The sequence below is a fragment of the Coregonus lavaretus genome, assembly GCF_964263955.1.
Source record: "Coregonus lavaretus genome assembly, chromosome: 10".
Classification (NCBI taxonomy): Eukaryota; Metazoa; Chordata; class Actinopteri; order Salmoniformes; family Salmonidae; genus Coregonus; species Coregonus lavaretus.
In genome coordinates, this window is record NC_139997.1 from 26,555,618 (window position 1) to 26,581,739 (window position 26,122).

Consider the following 26,122-nt stretch of genomic DNA (forward strand, 5'->3'; position numbering starts at 1 on the left):
GGAACCAGGACCACGTTATACCTCAGCTTCTTGCTAGCTTGTTTGCTAGCTTGTTAGCACCCACATGAGGGTGAGGCTAGCGTGGCTACGTGAGTGCCATTTGTATAGCGTAAACGGCCAGTGACAGAGGATTTATCCAATGTTTCAGTGCAGGATGCCGCTTCCTACTAAACGGGCCGTTGAGGGTCACGGGCTGCCAATTGCAGTGGCGTATATTCATGGATGCGAAAGGAAGCCAGACTTCCCCAAATAATTAACCAATAAAAAAAGAAAACATAAAATAATTTATGTTTCATCTCTCTTTCATAATTTTCCTTCAATTCGCAATAGGCTGAATGTATCACACCGGAGAAAGCATCCACGCGAGCGAAACAGCGCCCCTCTGTCTCTGGATGTGTAGCTCATCTATCTTATACTGTTTGGTCAAAAAGAGTTTGATAATGTTGCCGCCCGTAGCATTGAATGGCCTCCCTTGATTTTATTTTATTTTATTAGAGTGTGTAAAGCTGTCATCAAGGCAAAGGGTGGCTATTTTGATTTGTTTAACACTTTGTTGGGTACTACATGATTCCATATGTGTTATTTCATAGTTTTGATGTCTTCACTATTATTCTACAATGTAGAAAATAGTAAAAATAAAGAAAAACCCTTGAATGAGTCAGTGTTCTAAAACTTTTGACCTGTAGTGTAGTTTGTAATATGGCTTTTTCCTCCTGGCTTGGCATGAGGGATTTTACCCACGCACCGCTACTGGCCAATGGTTTACTGCTCGCTCCTCCCACTGACTGAGCAACACAGCGCGCTATGAAAACAGCAGAAAGAGCTGCGCTTCCTCATTGACTGGATACACTCGTCACACAGACACACGAAGAAACAAGACTGCATTGTTTTGATTTTACATTGGTTAGTGTATCTGGAAAGTAGGCTACAAATAATAAAAGACAGTATAGGCCTGCGAACATATAACATTGAATAGGATAATTTTTCCATTTCGAAAAGGATTACAATTTGCTGTTTTAAGGAGCCGCCGATCAATTCAACAGGTAGGTAGGTTGGTCCCTTATTTGTCTCTCTTCTCTCGTTCTTTGATATATTCCCAGACAATATGTCAATGTGGCATTTGATTCAATACCGCGTTCCTGAATAGTTAGTTTTTGTTCTGCATGACATTTGCGAGAAAAAAAATGGTAGTGGAATTCGCAAAGATAAATCCATTCCATGGTTTATGTTGGGGTAATTATTAATTTATCACTGATATTAATCTTTACGAATTATTGAATATGGCTATGTCAATGGAAACACTATTGAATTTGCGGCCGCTAATCTAATATGAAGGACCACCATTTCGGAGAACCATAAAATGTATGACCGATGAGAGAATTATGCGCTTTTTCTGTCTCAGCAATTTGTGATGTCATAGAAATGATGGTGTGTAAGTAATTCCCCAAACTAGCCAAATCGATATGCAATATGTTCAGGTTGCTTTGGATAAGTGTGTCAATGACCATTATACTATTGAATTCAATGTGCAGGCTTTATGTACATTATGTATTATCATTTAATAGCCTAACACAATTTAAGCTCTATTAAGCCATTATGTGGTCGGTATATAATAAGACATTGTAATATAATATGTATACATTGCAAATTCAGTTGTTACTATTTAGGAGAACAGTTCATCTATAGGCTGCATGGGAATTAAATGTATTACAACCATCAGAGAAATATATGATACTGATTTCCATCAAGTGTGATGTTATTACTGATGTCTATTAGTGTTGCTCATAAAGTTTCTCTGTTGAATTGACCTGTAGATTCCTGATGTGTGACCTCAGCATGGACCAAGTGGCCCCCCTGTCCACTGGCTACCGCTCCAGCCTCAAGGTGAGACTTCACAAGGCTGTGCCACTAATACAGTAGATGAGTAGGACAATTGCATACATTGTAGTGCTGGAGATGGTTGTGTATAGTACATATATGACTACTGTATCACAACTGATAATGCAAGGTTGGATCAAAAGCCTGCACCCCCATTTGCTCTCCAGGACTGGAGTTGGACCACCCTTTACTCAAGGCTACTTAGTTAACAAAGCACGATTTCCAAAGATCAAATGTCAGCAGAGATTTATTTTCAAATCCTGCATGTGTCGCAGCACACTTGTGGCTGCTATTCTCCTTCTCCTTAACCATAAGAGAAGAGATTAAAGGAAAGAGGACTAAGCCAGACATGTTAAACGTGAGGATAATTGGGGAGCTGATAGAGGAGAGGCTCTGTCTTTCCACCTTCTCTACTGCCACTAATGTAATTCGTCCCCTTGGCAACTAGGAAGAAAAAAGGCTCTCAGGACCTTGAGGGCCCTGTTTGTGCCAGCCTACCTTTTCAAAGGAACGAATAGACTAATCATGAAACACTTTATGGATCAAAGGAGATGGTGTTTGGTTCTCCACCTCGAGTGTGGGGAGTTAGCGGTCAATTTTTTAAAATAAAATATCATAAGTGCCTTACAGTATTAGACTTACAGGCGCACCTATGGCACTTTAGCGTACATCTCTATTATCAATGTCCTAGTGATTTGTTAAGGTTTCATGTGCGGCTTGGTAGTATAACGTCATTAGAAGTCTCATCTGCATCTGTAAAGGGCTAATGCAGAGATGGGTACAGTGCAGATTCAAACAGTGAGCTTGTCTCAAAAGGGCTCCATCTTAGCTAATCAAATTGTGAAGAAGAGTCTGGTTTCCCTAACCTGATTTGAAGAGGGGGGATGAGAGAGAGGGAAAAGGTAGAGATAGATAGAGGGAGGGAGGGGGAGGAGGAGGGGGTAAAGTTTTTTTTCTCACAAAGCAGCCGCCCACGCTGTTTGTGTGAACCCTTAGAGCTGAACTGATGCCAGCTGCCTCAAGGGGAGTTTCTAGGTCTGCTATGCTACGGAACAGGAAGACCATATATGGTCGTCCTCTCCCAGTGGTTCATGGCCTGGCTGGGAGAATGAGAAAGGCCTGATGTGTTTGACTGATGATGACAGATGTTCTACTGAAAGGGAGTGCCCACATAAAGTATTTTTCTCTCTTTGCTTTTGCCTGCCCTGTTATCTTTTGCCTTTATCTCACATTATAAGACTGTCTGAAGAAGTTAATGAAGTTTTTCCTAAGTGATTCACAGTATCTGTGGGTGATCAGCTGTTGGTCATCAGGACAGGGCTATACTTGTCTCACCTAATTTATCCAATTATGTAGACATACAGTAGTATGGGGCTTTCTCAAATTATCAGGCCAAAGAAAACAATTTGTGTATTTATTTATTTTACTAACAGTGTGTTGTTTTCCTATGTGTTTGTCCTCTACAGCGGCAGGCAGCATTTGACCTGTTTGAAGATCCCATGTCTCTGTTCTCTGGATACTTCCTCCCCTCAGACGATGAGCAGTCTCTTCAGGAGGTGCCCTCTGCCCTCAACTGTTTCTCACACGGTATGCCACCACCACACCCTACCAACGAGTGCCACATCACTTTAGCCCTCTACTTTACACCAGTCACTTTCATAACACCTATACCAACTAATCACCCAAGCCCAAAGTCAGACCAAACTCTTCACAACTCTATTAGTCAGTTATTTGCCAGACATGATGTCACAAAGTTAACAATGTAGATCAACTGATTGCTGGCATATGAACGATTTTAATTAATTATTAACAGATTAACAGGTGTTGATTTGTGGTTAACATAGTTTGTGGTTAACAATTATCCAGAACCCAAAAGTGAAACTCCCATCCAGGTCCATGGCAGTTAGCCCATCTAAACTGCCTGAACCCTATATAAATATATATTTTTTACATTTATATTTGGGCATTTAGCAGACACTCTTATCCAGAGCGACATACAGTTAGTACATTCATCTTAAGATAGCTAGGTGGGCCAACCACATATCACAGTCATAGTAAGTATATTTTTCCTCAATAAAGTAGCAAAGTCAAGTGCGAGTGTTAGTTCATGAAAGGCATTTATTATTTTTAGGGGGTTGGGGTGAGGAGGGGTGCAAGGGGGGGGGGGGTGCTGTCGGAACATTAAACAATATTATGACACTGTTAAAACAATGTTATTACATAAGAAAGGTCTAGAAAGGTTGATTCATAGAGTAAGCAAACATTTGTTTTTTCTCTCCAGACATGGGCTCCTGCTCTGTTCCCCTGTTGACCCCGTGCAGTAAGGCAGTGATGAGTCAGGCCCTGAAGGACAGCTTCAGTGGCTTCTCCAAGGTCCAACGCTGCTATGGCATCTCCAACAGTGAGTCCCCTTCTACACCTGCTCATTCTATCACTTATTGTCCTCTCTTTTTCTTCATTTCTAGTCTATTTCTATTTTTTCTACAAGGATGACATTAAGTTCACTTTTTGCTCGTTTCCTTGCTGTATGTCCTACTAATTTTCTACCCAATTTGGATTGGAGGTCAAAGTCATTTTGGGCTCATTTTCGAAGGCTTTGTACTCAGCCCAGCTTCAACAATAGATTAGCTCCTGCTTTCTACTCTGTAACACCATGTTTTGTATGAAATTGTCCCACCTGTTGCATGTTGAACTCTTTAATCATTAAAAAGTAAGCCTAGTTAAGTCAAATCAAGTCGAAGACCGGTGTATTTAGGTGAGGTGTCCATGGAATTGTGCTTGAACTTTTTAGTAATTTTTTGTCACTTTTTTACTTTCTCTCGTTCACAGACCTTCGTAAGTGGACCAAGCAGCATGTGATGAAGTGGCTCCACTGGGCGGCCAGTGAGTTCAGCCTGGCCAACGTCCACTTCTTTAAGTTTGACATGAACGGCCAGGAGCTGTATGACCTGGGTAAGGAGAGCTTCCTGGACCTGGCCCCAGACTTCGTGGGCGACATCCTGTGGGAGCACCTGGACCAGATGATGAAAGGTAACAATGGCGTTGGAACGTTTTAGTCAGATGGTGTTCGTGTGGAAGGCAGATGGCGGAAAGAGTAGGTGGAGCCATTTCCATTTTTCTGACACCTATCAAAATGTTATATTAGGGTAGTTATATTCCTGTAGAATTACTGTACCCTTTGGCTGAAAGATACACGCAAAAACAAATAACTGATGGTTCCTGACTTTTGTCCTCCATTGTTTTCTTCCAGAGTGTCAAGAGAGAGAAGAACCCATAAGCCTCAGCAGTGTTGTGCCCTCAGGAACCAACTGGATGAGCTCTAGCGGTTAGTGTCCATTAGAAAAACAAACTAACCATCAGAGGCTTCAAATCTAATTAAACATCAGATAGACAAAACAGTGTGGCTTCAGCTTCATTTGAACAACAGAAGCCTGAAGCTGTCCAGAGATGTCTCTGAGGTGGGTGTGATGAGATGAGCTAAGTGGGCATTTGTTTGTTCTTCTCTTCTTTCTGCAGGCTTCAGTCTGGAGGAGACCCAGTGCGCCCTGCAGGTGCCTGACAACAGCGACAGTCTGCTGAGAGAGCTGTTTGAGACCTCAGACAAGACCGCCCTGCTGACTCCAGATCAGGAGTTCTCCATGTTCTCCAAGCCCCAGCTGAGCACGGTCAACGTCAGCTACGTCAGCAGCAACCCAGGTGCAGGGCAGCTCTCCAAAGCCTGTGAGTAGGCCAACCCACTGTTGTCTAGAAGCTATTAATCAATGTTAATTAGTGTTCATTTTCGATCAATGTCACATTAGAGAAAAAAACAAGGCAACACATAAGCGATTCCCAAACGATTTTTGAATTCAGTGATAGTTCCTAAACCTGATCCAGTTTCAGGTGAACTAACCATTCCTCTTTTTTGTTTATCAACAGTCTTGTCCCAAGACCAGAGTTTGTGTTCATTGGAGAGTGTGGACAGCTTCGAGGGGCCAGAGTCCATGCTGCACTCCTGGGGCAGCCAATCCTCCCTGGCGGACAACCAGAGGGTGCCGTCCCACGACAGCTTTGAGGACGAGTACAATAGCAGCACACTGAGTCTGGGGAAGCAGGGCCTGTCCTTCAAGGACTACATCCAGGAGAGGAACGAGCCTGTGGAATTGGGAAAGCCTGTCATAGCTGCTGCCGTGCTGGCTGGCTTCACTGGTGAGTTCATGAACCCGGTGACACAATCAAACCCATTCATCTTGTATGGAATACTATCCATCTCTCTGTCAACCCCAATTTCAACCCCAGTTCAAAACAGTACACTGCAGTTGAGTATACACAAACAATGCCTCTTGATCGCCTTCTGACTCCTCTGCCTCTTTTTTCCTCTCAACAGGAAGTGGTCCTATCCAGCTGTGGCAGTTCCTGCTGGAGCTCCTGACTGATAAGAGTTGTCAGGCCATCATCAGCTGGACCGGAGACGGCTGGGAGTTCAAACTCACCGACACAGATGAGGTGAGTGTCAATTGGCCTCATACAATATGTGTATATCAGGTTGTGGAGGAGATGGCCACAAGGGTTTACAGGACCAGAAAAGTATTCATCACAAGAGCTATCAAAGGACATCAATATGAAGTAAATGGTTCTGTTTTCCATTGGTGTTTATCATTCTCGCTCTCCCCCAGGTTGCTAGACGCTGGGGCCGCAGGAAGAACAAGCCCAAGATGAATTACGAGAAGCTGAGCCGTGGCCTGCGATACTACTACGACAAGAACATCATCCACAAGACCTCGGGCAAGCGCTACGTCTACCGCTTCGTCTGCGACCTGCAGAACCTTCTGGGCTACTCTGCCGAAGAGCTCCACATCATGCTGGGGGTCCAGCCTGACACTGAGGATTGAATCAACTGCCGTTTTATCGAAAGGGAAGGGGTTGGAGATGGAGTCAATGGGGCTTCACTACCCCAACCTAGCAAAAGTTGCTAATGGTACAGGCCACCTGAAGGTCATTTCTGGTCATTAAACAGGTGGCACTGAGTGATGTGCACTGACAGTCACTACACTGGTGGGCAGGCAGTGAGCATCTCTAATTTGGAGCGGTAGCTCCTGTCTTGGCTCTTGTGCCATTAATGTGCATCGTTGTGCAAGCTTTGGTTGAGAGGGGTGCCAGAATTTAAATCAAGCGTTCCCTCTGGGTGAAAGTGTTGTTGTGCAAATTGTAATGGATAAGCTCTGTATCCATCTGCAAAGTGGAAAGCATTTGATTGCACAGATGATAATGGCGATCAATGTAACATATCAGATTTTTTCATTCAAGCCTGATACTCAGCAAGTGTGGTGTTTACAGAGTCTGAACAGTGGACATTTTGACATACTGTGAATGATCTTGGGGTTACTAAATGAGAACGCTTTTGAGGTGGCAGCTCCAGTGCCTTAAGGCTAGGCACCACACCCTCATAGGGTAATTTTCACAATCAACTTTTACCAGTTGAATGTAGATACAAATGTAATCCTTTTTTGTATTACAATTATTCTGAAATATTTTATTCAAATATACAAACGAGGCAATATCTCAATATCTCATATTTCCATATCATGCAAATCAATTTTTCTGGACACTGGATAAAGTACATTTAAATATTTTGGTTTCATTTTGTTAAGACACTCCAGGACCGGACTTGTCCAGAGCAGATTGTAGATAAATACTTTTTAAATCTTTCTATCTGTAAGATATTAGACATCCTTATGGCGCATTTTCGAAAATACAAAATTGACAACATATCAACAATTCCTTCTGGGCAGGTCTGGAGAATATATCTAAGGATAACCAAACAAAATGTTGTAAATGCAGATGCTTCTGAAGCTGACGTGTGGGAAGAATGACTTAGGGGAAATGGCAGTTAAAGACAAGTACACTGAATTTAGACTACCAAATGCCTATTTCAATGCAATCACTATCTCTTCAAAGTAAGTTACTAGCTAAATATAGTCCAGTTTGTAACATTCTCTATGAAATGGGATTTTAAATTATGTGTAATTTAATGTAGTGAGCTTTGAAATTATTGCTGTATGTCCATTTTAAAGTGGTTAAAATTCATTAAAATGTTGATGATGGTAGTATGTTAAACTAAAGAAGATATACATTTTCATCAAGATTTTTACATTTTATGTTTACTTTTTGAAAATATTAATGGACCAAAATAGCAACAAATATCAAAATTGATAGCTAGATGCAAATATGTCATTTCAGCCTGTTGTGCCTGGCCTTAAATAGGAGTTTTGATGGAGAATGGATTCTTGATTTTGTGGAATAGCTAAGATTGCCTTTACTGCTGACCAGCTTGCAGCTCAACTGGAATACCAGTCATTGTGGCTACTGCATTTTTCCTCTATTGAAAAGGACAATTGTTATTCTATGAATATGAATATAAGTTTGAATGTAATGGTGTAGCAGCTATCGTAATTATGTTTTGTAGCAGGTCTATCAAGGGATCTATTTGTGCCTCGATTATTGTTTATTTCTTTTTCTGTGGCCAAAGCAACATGTGTCGAAAGCGACATGTACAGTGCCTTCAGAAAGTATTCACACCCCTTGACTTTTTCGACATTTTGTTGTTACAGCCTGAATGTAAAATATATTAAATTGATATTTGTTTGTCACTGGCCTACACAAAATCTTTTTTCAAAAGATTTACAAATTAATAAAAATGTATAAGCTGAAATGTCTTCAGTCAATAAGTATTCAACCCCTTTGTTATGACAAGCCTAAATATGTTCAGGAGTAAAAATGTGCTTAACAAGTCACATAATAAGTTGCATGGACTCACTCTGTGTGCAATAATAGTGTTTAACATGATTTTTGAATGACTACCTCTACCTATTGGTAGCTCGGTACAAATGTAAAAAAGCAGACAATGAATATCCCTTTGAGCATGGTGAAGTTATGAATTACACGTTGGATGGTGTATCAATACACCGAGACACTACAACGATACAGGCATCCTTCCTAACTCAGTTGCCGGAGAGGAAGGAAACTGATTAGGGATTTCCAAATGAGGCCAATGGTGACTTTAAAACAGTTACAGAGTTTAATGGCTGTGGTATGAGAAAACTGAGGATGGATCAACAACATTGTAGTTACTCCACAATACTAACGTAATTGACAGAGTGAAAAAAAGGAAGCCTATACAGAATACAAATATTCCAAAACATGCATCCTGTTTGCAACATGGCACTAACGTAATACTGCAAAAAATGTGACAAAGCAATTAACTTTTTGTCCTGAATACAAAGTGTTATGTTTGGGGCAAATCCAATACAACACATTACTGAGTACCACTCTCCATATTTTCAAGAATAGTGGTGGCTGCATCATGTTATGGGTATGCTTGTAATCGTTAAGGACTGGGGAGTTTTTCAGGATAAAAAAGAAACGGATTGAAGCTAACCACAGGCAAAATCCTAGAGGACAACCTGGTTCAGTCTGCTTTCACCAGATACTGGGAGATTAATTCACCTTTCAGCAGGACCTAAAACACAAGGCCAAATCTACACTGGAGTTGCTTAACAAGAAGACAGTGAATGTTCCTGAGTGGCCGATTTACAGTTTTGACTTAAATCTGCTTGAAAATCTATGGCAAAACCTGAAATTGGTTGTCTAGCAATGATCAACAAACAATTTGACAGAGCTTGAAGAATTTTGAAAAAAAATAATGGGAAAATGTTGCACAATCCAGGTGTGGAAAGCTCTTACAGACTTACCCAGAAAGACTCACAGCTTGAATCGCAGCCAAAGGTGATTCTAACATGTATTGACTCAGGGGGTTGAATACTTCTCTAATCATGATTTATTTATTTTTTTACTTTGACATTGCAGTGTATGTTGTGTAGATAGTACAAATAAAAAAAAGACAACTAAAATCAATTTTCATCCCCCTTTGTAACACAACAAAATGTGGAAAGGGTGTGAATACTTTCTGAAGGCACTGTATATGGTTTATTCTAAACTATATTTGCATTTTGTTTTTGTTTTTATATTTAACATTGGAATACTGTACTTGTTGGTAATACAATGAATATTCACTGTATATTCACTGTAGATAATAAGGCAGCCTTTTTCAAGTTGTTGTACTGATGACAGACACACAAAGATGGAGTACATTTTGGCATGGGTGCGATCTTATTTCTCAAACACAAGGGTTGTGTATATTTTCGACCTCTTCTTCTATTAATTTATATTGTATAACACAATGAAAATTAAGATCGTTTTAAGAATTCTGTTGTTGAAATGTTAACAATATAGAACATTTTGAATTGACATGTGAAGCAACAGGGTTATCGTATAACAAAAATGTTCTAATAGAATTTCGGTCTTGTTACAACATCTGAGCTCTGACTATATCATTGGCAGTGTGACATGCTGTGCTGTTTGCTGTAACTTAAGCTGTGCATGTCATCGGCATGCCATATACCCGTGTAACTTATGAATCATAATTACTTTACTTAAATTACATTGTCTCCCTTTCTGTGGTTTTCAAATGAAAAATGGCTTTATGACATTTTAATAAAAGCTTTATTTTTATATGACGTTTTGTCTCTTTTATTGACAGTTGATATCTAATTATATTGGCCAAGTTTTGAAAGAACACTTAGTTAAGTACCAAAATGTATGGGATTTGATTCAAAAAAATACTTTCTTAAGTCTCATAGGATAACAATCTGTCACACCAAGAATTAAGTGAAGTTTAGTGAACATGCCAAAGTACAAAGTTTTGTCTTTGTTTCTCTGTGTTAAGTCTAGTGTCATTACACAGAAGAATGCATACTAACATTGCTCAAGTGCAAAAGTTTCAAGTTTCAAGTTTGTATGTACAGGATACACATGGTAAACACTGTCCAACGTCAATGCTTACTTGCAGTTCAAGAGACAACCATTACCCAGAGGTGTAGTCCAGGGTATACGCTGGTATACGGCGTATACCTACTTATTTTTCAGTCAGCATTGCGTATACCCAGTGGTGTAGTGGAGGCAGTGGTGTAGTGGTGCCTGGAGAAGTGGGTATACTCTAATTTTGCCTGGAGAAGTGGGTATACTCTAATTTTGCCTGGAGAAGTGGGTATACTCTAATTTTGCCAAGAAATGTCCAAATGGCCCGCCCGGCGAAGGAAAGGCGCCCTGTGTGAAAAGTTCTATGAAAAACAGTGACATACACTCTGAATGAGTCAGAAATTCAAAGGTTTCAGATTTTCCCCCATTTTTTCAGGTTTTTGCTCTCACAGTTTTTTTTACAGAAGAAAATCACAATTGTATATTCTAAGTCCATAACAATGCTTGAACAACATCAGGAGACCACTTTTGAAGAAATTTTGATTTTTGAGTGTAGTTGTCCTTTAATTCAAGTGTGCAGGCACTTTTGTTTGGTTAGTGGTGTTTCTGTTGCACATGAGATGGAGTACGCAAAAAAAAAAAGGACACTAGATTGATACAAATAATCATCATATCATTCTGACAGGTAGGCATAGGCTACTTTGTAGCTAGTTAACATTTAATAAAGGAGATTTTTGGGAAAGCCTTTCCATCTACCAGAAGACAGTTAGACCTATCATTAGCAGTGCTATATTTTTCCTGTTCCTTAATTATTTGACACCTGAACGTTTTACTTCATTATGTGATGCATGTCTTACCTAGCTTCAAAGTAGTAGCCTATAGCCAAAATCCCACCATAGAAACGTGGAGGCAATTATTTTTATAAAGACATACTCATTATGCGTTCTCCTGTTCAACTTTCTTTCATTGTCTAGCAGCCAAAGGCATAGTCATATTAGCAACACATTACAGTTGTTGCATCTTTAAATCCCACCTCTTTCTACATTTCTAACGGATATTTCCATCTCTGTCCATGAAACCACTCGTATGTGCGGTGCGCATTTTTAGAACGGTGTTTATTCCGCAATCGCGTGTTAGAACGTTCACGCGTAGGCCTTCCGCCGTGTGCACATTGCTGCGCGTAAAATGTGGAGAAATAATAGTTTGTCAACATTTTAAGCTAAACATTCTGATCAGTTCCATCAGCCTTATTAATTGAGATGGCGTATACCTCCACCACACTACTTTGATACACATCAGTGGGGATTAAGAAGTGAGTGTACGAAATGCCCACTGAAAAATAAGTGGGCATACTGCGTATACCTGCGTATACCCTCCACTCAGAGGTGTAGTCCAGGGTATACGCTGGTATACGGCGTATACCTACTTATTTTTCAGTCAGCATTGCGTATACCCAGTGGTGTAGTGGAGGGTATACGCAGGTATACGCAGTATGCCCACTTATTTTTCAGTGGGCATTTCGTACACTCACTTCTTAATCCCCACTGATGTGTATCAAAGTAGTGTGGTGGAGGTATACGCCATCTCAATTAATAAGGCTGATGGAACTGATCAGAATGTTTAGCTTAAAATGTTGACAAACTATTATTTCTCCACATTTTACGCGCAGCAATGTGCACACGGCGGAAGGCCTACGCGTGAACGTTCTAACACGCGATTGCGGAATAAACACCGTTCTAAAAATGCGCACCGCACATACGAGTGGTTTCATGGACAGAGATGGAAATATCCGTTAGAAATGTAGAAAGAGGTGGGATTTAAAGATGCAACAACTGTAATGTGTTGCTAATATGACTATGCCTTTGGCTGCTAGACAATGAAAGAAAGTTGAACAGGAGAACGCATAATGAGTATGTCTTTATAAAAATAATTGCCTCCACGTTTCTATGGTGGGATTTTGGCTATAGGCTACTACTTTGAAGCTAGGTAAGACATGCATCACATAATGAAGTAAAACGTTCAGGTGTCAAATAATTAAGGAACAGGAAAAATATAGCACTGCTAATGATAGGTCTAACTGTCTTCTGGTAGATGGAAAGGCTTTCCCAAAAATCTCCTTTATTAAATGTTAACTAGCTACAAAGTAGCCTATGCCTACCTGTCAGAATGATATGATGATTATTTGTATCAATCTAGTGTCCTTTTTTTTTTTGCGTACTCCATCTCATGTGCAACAGAAACACCACTAACCAAACAAAAGTGCCTGCACACTTGAATTAAAGGACAACTACACTCAAAAATCAAAATTTCTTCAAAAGTGGTCTCCTGATGTTGTTCAAGCATTGTTATGGACTTAGAATATACAATTGTGATTTTCTTCTGTAAAAAAAACTGTGAGAGCAAAAACCTGAAAAAATGGGGGAAAATCTGAAACCTTTGAATTTCTGACTCATTCAGAGTGTATGTCACTGTTTTTCATAGAACTTTTCACACAGGGCGCCTTTCCTTCGCCGGGCGGGCCATTTGGACATTTCTTGGCAAAATTAGAGTATACCCACTTCTCCAGGCAAAATTAGAGTATACCCACTTCTCCAGGCAAAATTAGAGTATACCCACTTCTCCAGGCACCACTACACCACTGCCATTACCAGTTTGATTATTTGTCTGAAACATTAAGAACATGATTGTTTAATCTGATTTGAGAAATAATGTAATTAATTTGAATGTGATATTCAAAGATTAAAATGCAATTACTCAAAGTATTTCAAGAAATAGTAGGTAGCTAGTACACTCCTTGGTTGAGGAAGGGGCAGTTCCCATGATCACTATTCGAAATGTGAAATAATCATGTGAAGCTCTAGTTACATTAATTAATCAATCAAACACTCTACCACCTTCCCTGACATCTTCACACATCCCTCACCCCCCATCCTGTAAGTGAGAGAACATGCAAGTGAGACGTGGTGCCTCTTTCCTTGCGAGAGCATGTAGGGAGACCTCTCACATATCTGATATCATGTCTAGACAGCCCCCAGTTCCCAGCTCTGTACACAACCAGTTTAACACTCTACACACACAGCCCAGCTAGCCTCCTACAGCTGTGTCAACATGGCCTACACTGGGCCCTTTCCTAGTCCAGGGTATTCACCTACATGACTCAACGGCTAACTGTCAACATCTGCCTTCGCAATAAAGCGTGTGTGTGAGAGTGTGTGTGTGTGTGTCAACATCGGCCACAGTACAGCCTCTGCAATAAAGTGTGTTTGTGTGTGTGTGTGTGTGTGTGTGTGTGTGTGTGTGTGTGTGTGTGTGTGTGTGTGTGTGTGTGTGTGTGTGGGCATATATGGGCATGGTTTACTGTCAATGCTATAGGAACATTGAGTTCTGTGTGTATTTAATAACCTCTATTGCTCAACTTTAGAATACACAAACCACAAGTTGGTGTGATCTCATGAACACTACAGGCATGTCCCTAAATGCAAATGCCATTGCCTAATACATACATAGTTGATCCAGCTCCAAATTGACTGTACACTACATTTTGCGTCCACTTACAATGGCCTTGACACACTTCTCACACAAACACAAACTCAGAAATAAAGTTATATTTAAAGGCCATTTCAGAAACCATACATTGGAAACAATCGTGAAGGACAGTAAATAAATGTACATTGGCTTGAATTATCATACTTCTTATGATTTTGGTTTTGTTAACAGAATACATGCCATAAGAATTACAACACTATTTTTCTCAACATTTTCCCAAACCCTCGCGCCTATTATGGTCTTACAAATAATATTGGTAGAAGATAGCTGACTAATACTGATAAGAAAAAATAAACACATCAGTGTTTACTGGTAGCAGTAACCTAACCTGTGGGCGTATAGCCAGTCTGGAGGTGGCTCCCATGTGACAGGTGCAAACAAGACCCAACTCAAGTGCATCCACACCCTACCTTAACCAAACACGGTGCAGCTATTGTGTTGATCCTGCGAACAAAGAGAGCACATCTCTCTGCATTGTGTGCCAGTAAAAGGCACTATTCTTTTGAGGCCGAACAGAGAGCACATCTCTCTGCATTGTGTGCCAGTAAAAGGCACTATTCTTTTGAGGCCGAACAGAGAGCACATCTCTCTGCATTGTGTGCCAGTAAAAGGCACTATTATTTTGAGGCCGAACAGAGAGCACATCTCTCTGCATTGTGTGCCAGTAAAAGGCACTATTCTTTTGAGGCCGAACAGAGAGCACATCTCTCTGCATTGTGTGCCAGTAAAAGGCACTACTCTTTTGAGGCCGATTCCGACTTAAGAAATGTACACCTTTCCTACGTACTTCTCAGTAGTTGGTTTTCAGACTTACCTTATGCAGTAGTGATGTGCAGTTCGCAAAGGATTAGTTATTTTTGAACAACTCTTTTAACTGACTCGAGAGTCATGATTCGTGTCGTTCATTTGACCTGCTGGCCGCAATGGCAGCAGGTTTAATATGCGCTTCTCCGGCTCCGGAGACGTGCTCCCAGTGCTCTGACCGAACAACAAAATAGATTATGCTGAAGGCACAGGCAGCAATAACAGCATAGAGAAGACAAATACATGTTTAGAACTGGTATTTGATCGCATGGTGCAAGAATAAATGCAATTAATGTATCATTGAATGGTATGATGGACAGCTTTATAGAACTAAAACATACACACAGTCTCAACGAACTCGAACTCGAGAACGAATCGTTTGGGGTGCTGCAGTTTGCAAACAATATTGTGCTTATCACGGCAGTCAATCAATGCATTCCGCCAAGAGTCGTTCACAATCTCGTCCGGTTGCAGCCACAACTAGACCTTGTTTAAAATGTATCAATAAATAATTGTATTTGTATTCCTAGCAATCAACAAATGTACATTGTTTAAAGCACACTTTTACAAGTCTCAGTCACAAATGACAGCTCCAATAAACCCCTTATGGTGAACGACGTGAACAAGAGGCTAGTAGAATCATGACTCTTTAGAGTTTTCAGTTCATCATTCACTGGTAGGGGGTCCTGTGTGCTCTGGGAATTACTGACTCAAAGGAACGAAATTAGTCGAAAGATTTGTTAGTTTTACTGAACTAGTCGAAAAGATCAAGAGCCGAACTTCCCATAACTGTTGTGTAGGTGCATAACGGGCTTTGCAGGCATGGTTCCCTTGCACACGCTGAATACATTTAATTCAACCCCTAAATACCCTCCCATTTTCTCGTGGAATTTTCATTTAGTAGGTATTTAAAAAAAACATTTAATTGTTTTCACCCCCTTTACTCCCCAATTGGTAGATACGGTCTTGTCCCATCACTGCAACTCCCGTACAGACTCGGGAGAGGCGAAGGCCGAGAGCGGTGCGTCCTCCTGACACAATGCACGCTTAACCTGGAAGCCAGCCGGGCCAATTGTACACAGCCCGATAACAAACCAGGATCAGTAGTAACACAGCTTGACCGCTGCACCACTCAGGAGGCCCCATTCAATAGGGTTTTAAGTACATTTATCTTAAGCTATCCCTTTAAATACGTGTACCTTTTATTAGAATTTTGTCATCAGACTCACTAGAATACATCGAGAGAACGGGTTCAGAATATAAGGATCAATGAAAGAAAGCCACCTACATTTACATTTAAGTCATTTAGCAGACGCTCATATCCAGAGCGACTTACAAATTGGTGCATTCAACTTATGATAGCTAGTGGGACAACCACCCAATCTTTATTTTATTTTTAAAGGATTACTGTTATACTATTCCAGGTATTCCTTAAAGAGGTTTCTGTGTAAGGTAGGGTCATACTCTGCGAATGTTGTACAGCATGAACCTGCAGGATCGGGTCACCGCTTTGATGTTAGCGGAGAACGACAGGGTGTTGTCCAGGGACGCCAAGGTTCTTTGCACTCTGGGGGGAGGACACAATGGAGTTGTCAACCGTGATGGCGAGATCATGGAGCGGGCAGTCCTTCCCCGGGAGGAAGAGCAGCTCCGTCTTGCCGAGGTTCAGCTTGAGGTGGTGATCTGACATCCACACTGATATGTCTGCCAGACATGCAGAGATGCAATTCGCCACCTGGTTATCAAGGGGGAAAGGAGAAAATTAATTGTGTGTTGTCTGCGTAGCAATGATAGGAGAGACCATGTGAGGATATGACAGAGCCAAGTGACTTGGTGTATAGAGAGAATAGGAGAGGGCCTAGAACTGAGCCCTGGGGGACACCAGTGGTGAGAGCACGTGGTGCGGAGACAGATTCTCGCCTCGCCACCTGGTAGGAGCGACCTGTCAGGTAGGACGCAAAGATTGAGGCGCGCCGGAGATGCCCAACTCGGAGAGGGTGGAGAGGAGGATCTGATGGTTCACAGTATCAAAGGCAGCAGATAGGTCTAGAAGGATAAGACATTTACATTTACATTTTAGTCATTTAGCAGACGCTCTTATCCAGAGCGACTTACAGTTAGAGCAGAGGAGAGAGAGTTAGCTTTAGCAGTGTGGAGAGCCTCCGTGACACAGATAAGAGCAGTCTCAGTTGAATGACCAGTCTTGAAACCTGACTGGTTTGGATCAAGAAGGTCATTCTGAGAGAGATATCTAAATATATAGTATGCATATTTGTCTCTGTTTCAGCACCAACTGGTAGATTTAAAAATACTCTGATTTTATAGATTATTTAGGCATATTTTAAGGTTAGGAAAGTATGTATGAATCGTAAGAAAAAAATGGTTTTCAGAGCCTTTATGCACTAAATATATTGCCAAAAAAATACAGTGGTTTGATTCATTCTGAAAGTTGTCATATTTAAGTTTAATCCATGAAATATTGGAAGGTGGAAAAAAGTGTACAATAGGCCTAAGGTTGAACAATAGTCCTATAAATCTACCCTAATCCTCACTAATAATGGAACTGTATGACAACGTTCCAGTCGTCGTGAACCTCCAGGTTTAACTTGCTACATGTGGTCTGTGTTCCATAATGATTCAAATAGGTTACATATACCAAATTATTGCACAACGTTAGATTAATATGATCCAATAATGCTAGCGACCCTCAGGAACAACTACACGGACGTGACAGACGAAAGAAAGGTACACAGAATGGAATGGAATGATGCAAAACAAGCTACAAATTGAAGAAAACTAACACTAAAGTGACAGTTGTAAATGTATGTGGGTATTAGCTACTGATGGTGGCTCGTAATAGTGGCTAATATTTAACATTTTACAAATTGTAAAATAAAAAAGCCTGGCCATATAATTAAAACATTCTAAAGCACATACATCAACTCGGCAGGTTCAGCCCTACAGAAGCCTATAGCTTGGGGCTCCAAATTTCATACACTCAAATAATGAGGGCACACAATACAAATTCTGAATAATGGCACAGCTATTTATAGCCTACTTCACTGTGGAAAAGGGGCCACAATACATGTCATGTTGATATGATTTTCAGTTTGTACCCATATGACTGGTTTCACATTTGTCTCCAGAGTTAAAAAATAAGAAACATTTGCTAAATAAATAAAAGAAATAGCAACACAAAATAACAATAACGAGGCTATATACAAGGAGTACCGGTACCGACAAGGAGTACCAGTACCCGCAAAACACCAGTCTCAACGTCAACAGTGAAGAGGCGACTCCGGGATGCTGACCTAGGCAGAGTTGCAAAGAAAAAGTCCAGTGTCTGTGTTCTTTTGCCCATCTTAATCTTTTCTTTTTATTGGCCAGTCTGAGATATGGCTTTTTCTTTGCAACCCTGCCTAGGTCAGCAAAACTGAGACAGGTGTTTTGCGGGTACTATTTAATGAAGCTGCCAGTTGAGGACCTGTGAGGTGTCTGTTTCTCAAACTAGACACTCTAATGTATTTGTCCTCTTGCTCAGTTGTGCACCGGGGCCTCCCACTCCTCTTTTTATTCTGGTTAGAGCCAGTTTGCGCTGTTCTGTGAAGGGAGTTGTCGTACGAGAGCTTCAGTTTCTTGGCAATTTCTTGCATGGAATAGCCTTAATTTCTCAGAACAAGAATAGACTGACGAGTTTCAGAAGAAAGTTATTTGTTTCTGGCCATTTTGATTCTGTAATCGAACCCACAATTGCTGACGCTCCAGACACTCAACTAGTCTCAACAAGGACAGTTTTAGGCTGTGCTAACATAATTGCAAAAGGGTTTTCTAATGATCAATTAACCTTTTAAAATGATAAACTTGGATTAGCAAACACAACGTGCCATTGGAACACAGGACTGATGTTTGCTGATAATGGGCCTCTGTACGCCTATGTAGATATTCTATTAAAAATCTGCCGTTTCCAACTACAATAGCCATTTACAACTTTAACAATGTCTACACTGTATTTCTGATCAATTTGATGTTATTTTAATGGACAAAAATATTGCTTTTCGTTCAAAAACAAGGACATTTCTAAGTGACCCCAAACTTTTGAACGGTAGTGTACATGTAGGCAGGGGTAAAAGTGACTAGGCAATCAGGATAGATAATAATAATAAACAGAGTAGCAGCAGCGTATGTGAAGTGTGTGAAAGATTGTGAAAGTATGATTATATGTGAGTGTGTGTGTGTGTGTGACATCAACATGCATATGTGTGTGTGTTTTGTGTGTGTGTGTGTGTGTGTGTGTGTGTGTGTGTGTGTGTATGTGTGTGTTGGAGTGTCAGTTTACAGTCGTGGTCAAAAGTTTTGAGAATGACACAAATATTAATTTTCACAAAGTCTGCTGCCTCAGTTTTTATGATGGCAATTTGCATATACTCCAGAATGTTATGAAGTGTGATCAGATGAATTGCAATTAATTGCAAAGTCCCTCTTTGCCATGAAAATGAACTTAATCCACTTCAATTTCCACTGCATTTCAGCCCTGCCACAAAAGGACCAGCTGACATCATGTCAGTGATTCTCTCGTTAACACAGGTGAGAGTGTTGACAAGGACAAGGCTGGAGATCACTCTGTCATGCTGATTGAGTTACAATAACAGACTGGAAGCTTTAAAAGGAGGGTGGTGCTTGAAATCATTGTTCTTCCTCTGTTAACCATGGTTACCTGCAAGGAAACACGTGCCGTCGTCATTGCTTTGCACAAAAAGGGCTTCACAGGCAAGGATATTGCTGCTAGTAAGATTGCACCTAAATCAACCATTTATCGGATCATCAAGAACTTCAAGGAGAGAGGTTCAATTGTTGTGAAGAAGGCTTCAGGGCGCCCAAAAGTCCAGCAAGCGCCAGGACCGTCTCCTAAAGTTGATTCAGCTGTGGGATCGGGGCACTACCAGTGCAGAGCTTGCTCAGGAATGGCAGCAGGCAGGTGTGAGTGCATCTGCACGCACAGTGAGGCAAATACTTTTGGAGGATGGCCTGGTGTCAAGAAGGGCAGCAAGGAAGCCACTTCTCTCCAGGAAAAACATCAGGGACAGACTGATATTCTGCAAAAGGACTGCTGAGGACTGGGGTAAAGTCATTTTCTCTGATGAATCCCCTTTCCGATTGTTTGGGGCATCCGGAAAAAAGCTTGTCCGGAGAAGACAAGGTGAGCGCTACCATCAGTCCTGTGTCATGCCAACAGTAAAGCATCCTGAGACCATTCATGTGTGGGGTTGCTTCTCAGCCAAGGGAGTGGGCCTAATAACACAGCCATTAATAAAGAATGGTACCAACACATCCCCCGAGAGCAACTTCTCCCAACCATCCAAGAACAGTTTGGTGACGAACAATGCCTTTTCCAGCATGATGGAGCACCTTGCCATAAGGCAAAAGTGATAACTAAGTGGCTCGGGGAACAAAACATCAACATTTTGGGTCCATGGCCAGGAAACTTCCCAGACCTTAATCCTATTGAGAACTTGTGGTCAATCCTCAAGAGGTGGGTGGACAAACAAAACCCCACAAATTCTGACAAACTCCAAGCATTGATTATGCAAGAATGGGCTGCCATCAGTCAGGATGTGGCCCAGAAGTTAATTGACAGCATGCCAGGGCGGATTGCAGAGGTCTTGAAAAAGAAGGATCAACACTGCAAATATTGACTCTTTGCATAAACTTAATGTAATTGTCAATAAAAGCCTTTGACACTTATGGAATGCTTGTAATTATACTTCAGTATACCATAGTAACATCTGACAAAAATATCTAAAAACACTGAAGCAGCAAACTTTGTGAAGACCAATACTTGTGTCATTCTCAAAACTTTTGACCACGACTGTAGTATGTGTATGAAAATGTATGCACTCACTAACTGTAAGTCGCTCTGGATAAGAGCGTCTGCTAAATGACTAAAATGTAAATGTAATGTGTGAGTGTGCGGGTAGAGTCCAGTGAGTGTGCATAGAGTCAGTACAAAAAAAAGGGGGTCAATGCAAATAGACTGGGTAGCCATTTGATTAACTGTTCCGTTGAGGGAGTTTGGAGAATCCCTTTCTCCAAATGGATTACACCTTTACCTAGCTCTTATCAATAGCTCTTATGAATGTATAAATTACAGTGCATGTAGAATGCTATTATTTCTATCGGGAAAAAAGAAAGTCTATGCTTTTTCCACTTGGAACCGGCATGTTCACTTGACCTTATTCATGGTTTCCTCGCGTGTAAAGGTGGGGAGAATTATGCGGGAATTAAGTCAACGTCAGAATACGCCGTATCTGTAGACACACCTCCGGCACACGTTTATTTCTTAGATCTCCAGCCCAAACAAAAAGAAGGTGAATAGCATCCTATTCTCATGCTTAAGTTGAGGGTCAGAATACACAGAGAAAAAAGTCCATAAAAAGGCAATTAAGTTCCATTTACGTGCGCTTAACCTGGGTCTGAATCGGCCCCTTGAGGAACATGCTGTTCTACAGTGAAGGACAACACCGAAGTGTACAGAACATGGTTTCTTATGAATGAGTGTGTGGAGGAACTAGTAGCATACTGTATATGGTTTGAAGGAGTAGAAGTCTGTCATCTACAGGCAATTGCTGAAGCAACTGCTGCTTCACCCTCTGTTATGTGATTCATGTTCAGATAGAGAACTGTCAACTGAAAGTGACCGAAGGCTGTGGCTATGAGTACATCTTCAAGTAAATAACCTATATATACAGTTGAAGTCGGAAGTTTACATACACTTAGGTTGGAGTCATTAAAACTCATTTTTCAACCACTCCACAAATTTCTTGTTAACAAACTATAGTTTTGGCAAGTTGGTTAGGACATCTACTTTTTCCAACAATTGTTTACAGACAGATTATTTCACTTATAATTCACTGTATCACAATTCCAGTGGGTCAGAAGTTTACATACACAAAGTTTACTGTGCATTTAAACAGCTTGGAAAATTCCAGAAAATGATGTCATGGCTTTAGAAGCTTCTGATAGGCTAATTGACATCATTTGAGTCAATTGGAGGTGTACCTGTGGATGTATTTCAAGGCCTACCTTCAAACTCAGTGCCTCTTTGCTTGACATCATGAGAAAATCTAATGAAATCAGCCAAGACCTCAGAAAAGAATTGTAGACCTCCACAAGTCTGGTCATCCTTGGGAACAATTTCCAAATGCCTGAAAGTACCACGTTCATCTGTACAAACAATAGTACGCAAGTATAAACACCATGGGACCACGCAGCCGTCATTCCGCTCAGGAAGGAGACACGTTCTGTCTCCTAGAGATGAACGTACTTTGGTGCGAAAAGAGCAAATCAATCCAAGAACAACAGCAAAGGACCTTGTGAAAATGCTGGAGGAAACAGGTACAAAAGTATCTATATCCACAGTAAAACGAGTCCTATATCGACATAACCTTAAAGACCGCTCAGCAAGGAAGAAGCCACTGCTCCAAAACCGCCATAAAAAAGCCAAACTACGGTTTGCAACTGCACATGGGGACAAAGATCGTACCTTTTGGAGAAATGTCCTCTGGTCTGATGAAACAAAAATAGAACTGTTTGGCCATAATGATCATCGTTATGTTTGGAGGAAAAAGGGGGTTCTTGCAAGCCGAAGAACACCATCCCAACCGTGAAGAACGGGGTGGCAGCATCATGCTGTGGGGGTGCTTTGCTGCAGGAGGGACTGATGCATTTCACAAAATAGATGGCATCATGAGGAAGGAAAATTATGTGGATATATTGAAGCAACATCTCAAGACATCAGTCAGGAAGTTAAAGCTTGGTCGCAAATGGGTCTTCCAAATGGACAATGACCCCAAGCATAGTTCCAAAGTTGTGGCAAAATGGCTTAAGGACAACAAAGTCAAGGTATTGGAGTGGCCATCACAAAGCCCTGACATTAATCCTATAGAAAATGTGTGGGCAGAACTGAAAAAGCGTGTGCGAGCAAGGGGGCCTACAAACTTGACTCAGTTACACCAGCTCTGTCAGGAGGAATGGGCCAAAATTCACCCAACTTTTTGTGGGAAGCTTGTGGAAGGCTACCCGAAACGTTTTACCCAAGTTAAACAATTTAAAGGCAATGCTACCAAATACTAATTGAGTGTACGTAAACTTCTGACCCACTGGGAATGTGATGAAAGAAATAAAAGCTGAAAGAAATCATTCTCTCTACTATTATTCTGACATTTCACATTCTTAAAATAAAGTGGTGATCCTAATTGACCTAAAACAGGGAATTCTTACTAGGATTAAATGTCAGGAATTGTGAAAAACTAAGTTTAAATGTATTTGGTGTATGTAAACTTCCGACTTCAACTGTATATACTGTTGATATAAAAATATTATATTTTAATCAATTATTATAAATTATTCATTCTATTTCTATGAATCATACCTTAGTATTACTGAATACGGGTTACCTGTTAGACAACGCTATGGTCATTGAACTTGGTCTATAGTGATATTGTGGATGTATAAAGTTGAGAGAAAACAATAAGATGGCTGTTTAGGTAACGTCTGATTAATATTATAAATTACGTAATTTTTTCCATAGTAGATATGCTAATTCAGATTGCAAATGGCTTTAAGCAAATAACATCGAATTCGGGAGAGTTCACGCAAATCAGCCATAAAGCCGACACTCTTGTTGGCTTCACTTGCATGTATCCCTGAGTTCACTAAGACAATTTGAAAATGAATCACAATGTAGGTATCATTGTCTCTTTTTGTTGCTATGCAAACAAACAGGAAGTGGGTGTCTATGAGAGTCAAACTCCAAGTGCCTGACAAAATGAGCAGCTTGTCAGACAGAGTTTTCTTCAAAGACACTTGTTTATCTTGATGCAAGGTATAATAGATAGCAAATAGAACTGAACGTGGTTTATCCAAACCAATCACCTTTAATAATAATGTCTCACTTTTATATTGCAGCTCCAAAATGACATTAAATTCATTCAGACCAATATCGCTGGAGTTTATAGTTGGAGTTGTAGCTGGATATTTGGCATTTCATTTCTACAAAAAAACATTGTTCCAGTGTTCAAAAGCCACTCAGCAATGAATGTAAATGGTGGACTTAAATACTGAACCTTAGGAAGCACCGTAAAAGTTATTGGACCTCACAGATTGAGTTTAGTCACACAGTAACAGACCTTCCCACTTCCACAGACATTGCAGTCCTGTCTCCACACTGGCCCATACAGTAAGGATGGCAGCACACAGTAGCATTACTGAGTGTCTGTAAGCAATAAAGGTTAACATCTCCATCTGCCTTTACTGGCCATCTGTGTGGGAGAGAAAACACCTCCCCCACAACTGAAAAGACAAAATGGAGCTTACGAAACAAAATCTAGCCCACCACCGTGAGTCTTTCTTTATAAATAAGGATAAATCAGATGGTGCCTTGAGGCATGTTATCTAGCTCAGTTATATAACTTAAATATATCTGTATCATATGATGAACTTAGTAGCTGCCTATATTATGTGCTACATAAAAATGTTTTGCCCCTTTTCTTATACTATATAAAAAATATGATTATAAGTTGCTATAACAATACCATAAACCTCTATAGAAAATAATGATATTATTGTATAACAGTGTTAGTTCACATTTCACATTGTCTCAGATACACTACAAAGTTGAATGAAGGAGCCAGCCTACCCCATTCTACCACACTGCAAATTAAAACCAGCCACAGAAGGATTCCACTGCCTACTCCAAAAACACTTTAATAGCCTTTTCCTGGAAACTCCTGTTCATATCTTGAGCGTTACTGTCAATGAGCAGCACAACTGATTATGCAGGTCTGTGACAATAGGCCTTACTACACCCCAGATAGCACACTCTTAATTAACCCTTGATTACCTTCTGAAACATTGACCCAATGAGTAGGCCCACCTACAATTACATTTACATTTTAGTCATTTAGCAGACGCTCTTATCCAGAGCGACTTACAGTTAGTGAATACATATTTTTTTTATACTGGCCCCCCGTGGGAATCGAACCCACAACCCTGGCGTTGCAAACGCCATGCTCTATCAACTGAGCTACATCCCTGCCGGCCATTCCCTCCCCTACCCTGGACGACGCTGGGCCAATGTGCGCCACCCATGAGTCACCCGGTCGCGGCCGGCTGCGACAGAGACTGGATTCGAACCAGGATCTCTAGTGGCACAGTTAGCACTGCGATGCAGTGCCTTAGACCACTGCGCCACTCAGGAGTCTACAATGAGCATATGGAATTGTCAGAGGTTTACTCACTGTGTTATTGCATCAGGGAGATATGACATACAGATAATACTGTGTACACACATATCATGCAATGACAGGTGCGTTACTGTACAGTAGTATATCACTTTCACTACACATAGTTACAATTCTCATGCAAAACATGTTATGACATGGCAGACATAATATGCTAGTTAGTGAGATTAAAAAAAGGGCTTTCTCTCGCTCACTCACACTAGCTATCAGTAGCTGACAGGGAAGAAATCAGAGGGCGAGCGTAGGCCATAGGTGTGTACAATGGAGGCAGTAAACTCAACACCAGCAGTGGTCGGTCGCAAAAGTCAAAGCCCAGTACATTGCTGGAAAGGACAAAAGCAAATGTATTGTAGTATGTGGAACAGAGATAAAAGGGAAAAACTCAACCAACCTCAAAGTTCATCTGAACAGCACCCACAAATAATTTCAGGATGGTGAAACAGACATTTTATTTTTGGGATTCGGTCAGGATTCGACTCCTGGTACCATATGAACACAGATAAGACATAAAACATTTGTAGAATTGCAAGAAATAAGCTTTAAAACGGCTCAATTTTCTCTTCGCTTGATGGTCTAACGTGTAGAATTGCAGAATATTTGCTTTAAAACTGCTAATTTTTCTCTCTGCCAACAAAAGAAGGATGTGAACAGTTTGAACAGTTTGAGGTCGCATGGGTTTGAGGTGGGGGTTTGTTTTACGATGCCGATAAACAGTGGTGGAAAAAGTACTCAATTGTCATACTTTAGTAAAAGTAAAGATACCTTACTGGAAAATGACTCAAGTAAAAGTGAGTCACCCA

The 26,122-nt window shown here is 40.7% G+C and overlaps 1 protein-coding gene across 2 annotated transcripts; it reads left to right on the top strand.

Moving 5' to 3' along the window:
- Positions 1-835: 835 nt before the first annotated feature.
- On the top strand, positions 836-8,507 carry LOC311136222 (protein C-ets-2-like). 2 transcript variants are annotated; one of them, XM_084170340.1, is made up of 10 exons: positions 836-1,043; positions 1,815-1,884; positions 3,345-3,465; positions 4,160-4,279; positions 4,708-4,908; positions 5,129-5,203; positions 5,395-5,598; positions 5,797-6,066; positions 6,245-6,363; positions 6,534-8,507. In XM_084170340.1, the coding sequence occupies exons 2-10, from the start codon at positions 1,822-1,824 to the stop codon at positions 6,747-6,749; spliced, it is 1,389 nt and encodes a 462-aa protein (XP_084026466.1). In that variant the 5' UTR covers positions 836-1,043; positions 1,815-1,821; the 3' UTR covers positions 6,750-8,507. The 2 variants fall into 2 exon arrangements, with proteins under 2 accessions (XP_084026466.1, XP_084026465.1); XM_084170339.1 differs by having other exon boundaries at positions 958-1,047.
- The last annotated feature ends 17,615 nt before the right edge of the window (positions 8,508-26,122 follow it).

Bases quoted from the DNA above. Each gene is read 5' to 3' on its own strand.
- LOC311136222 (XM_084170340.1), top strand. From the start codon at position 1,822: ATGTGTGACCTCAGCATGGACCAAGTGGCCCCCCTGTCCACTGGCTAC. The intron at 1,885-3,344 runs GTGAGACTTCAC...TGTCCTCTACAG, and splicing joins GCTACCGCTCCAGCCTCAAG to CGGCAGGCAGCATTTGACCT. The intron at 4,280-4,707 runs GTGAGTCCCCTT...TCTCGTTCACAG, and splicing joins CTGCTATGGCATCTCCAACA to ACCTTCGTAAGTGGACCAAG.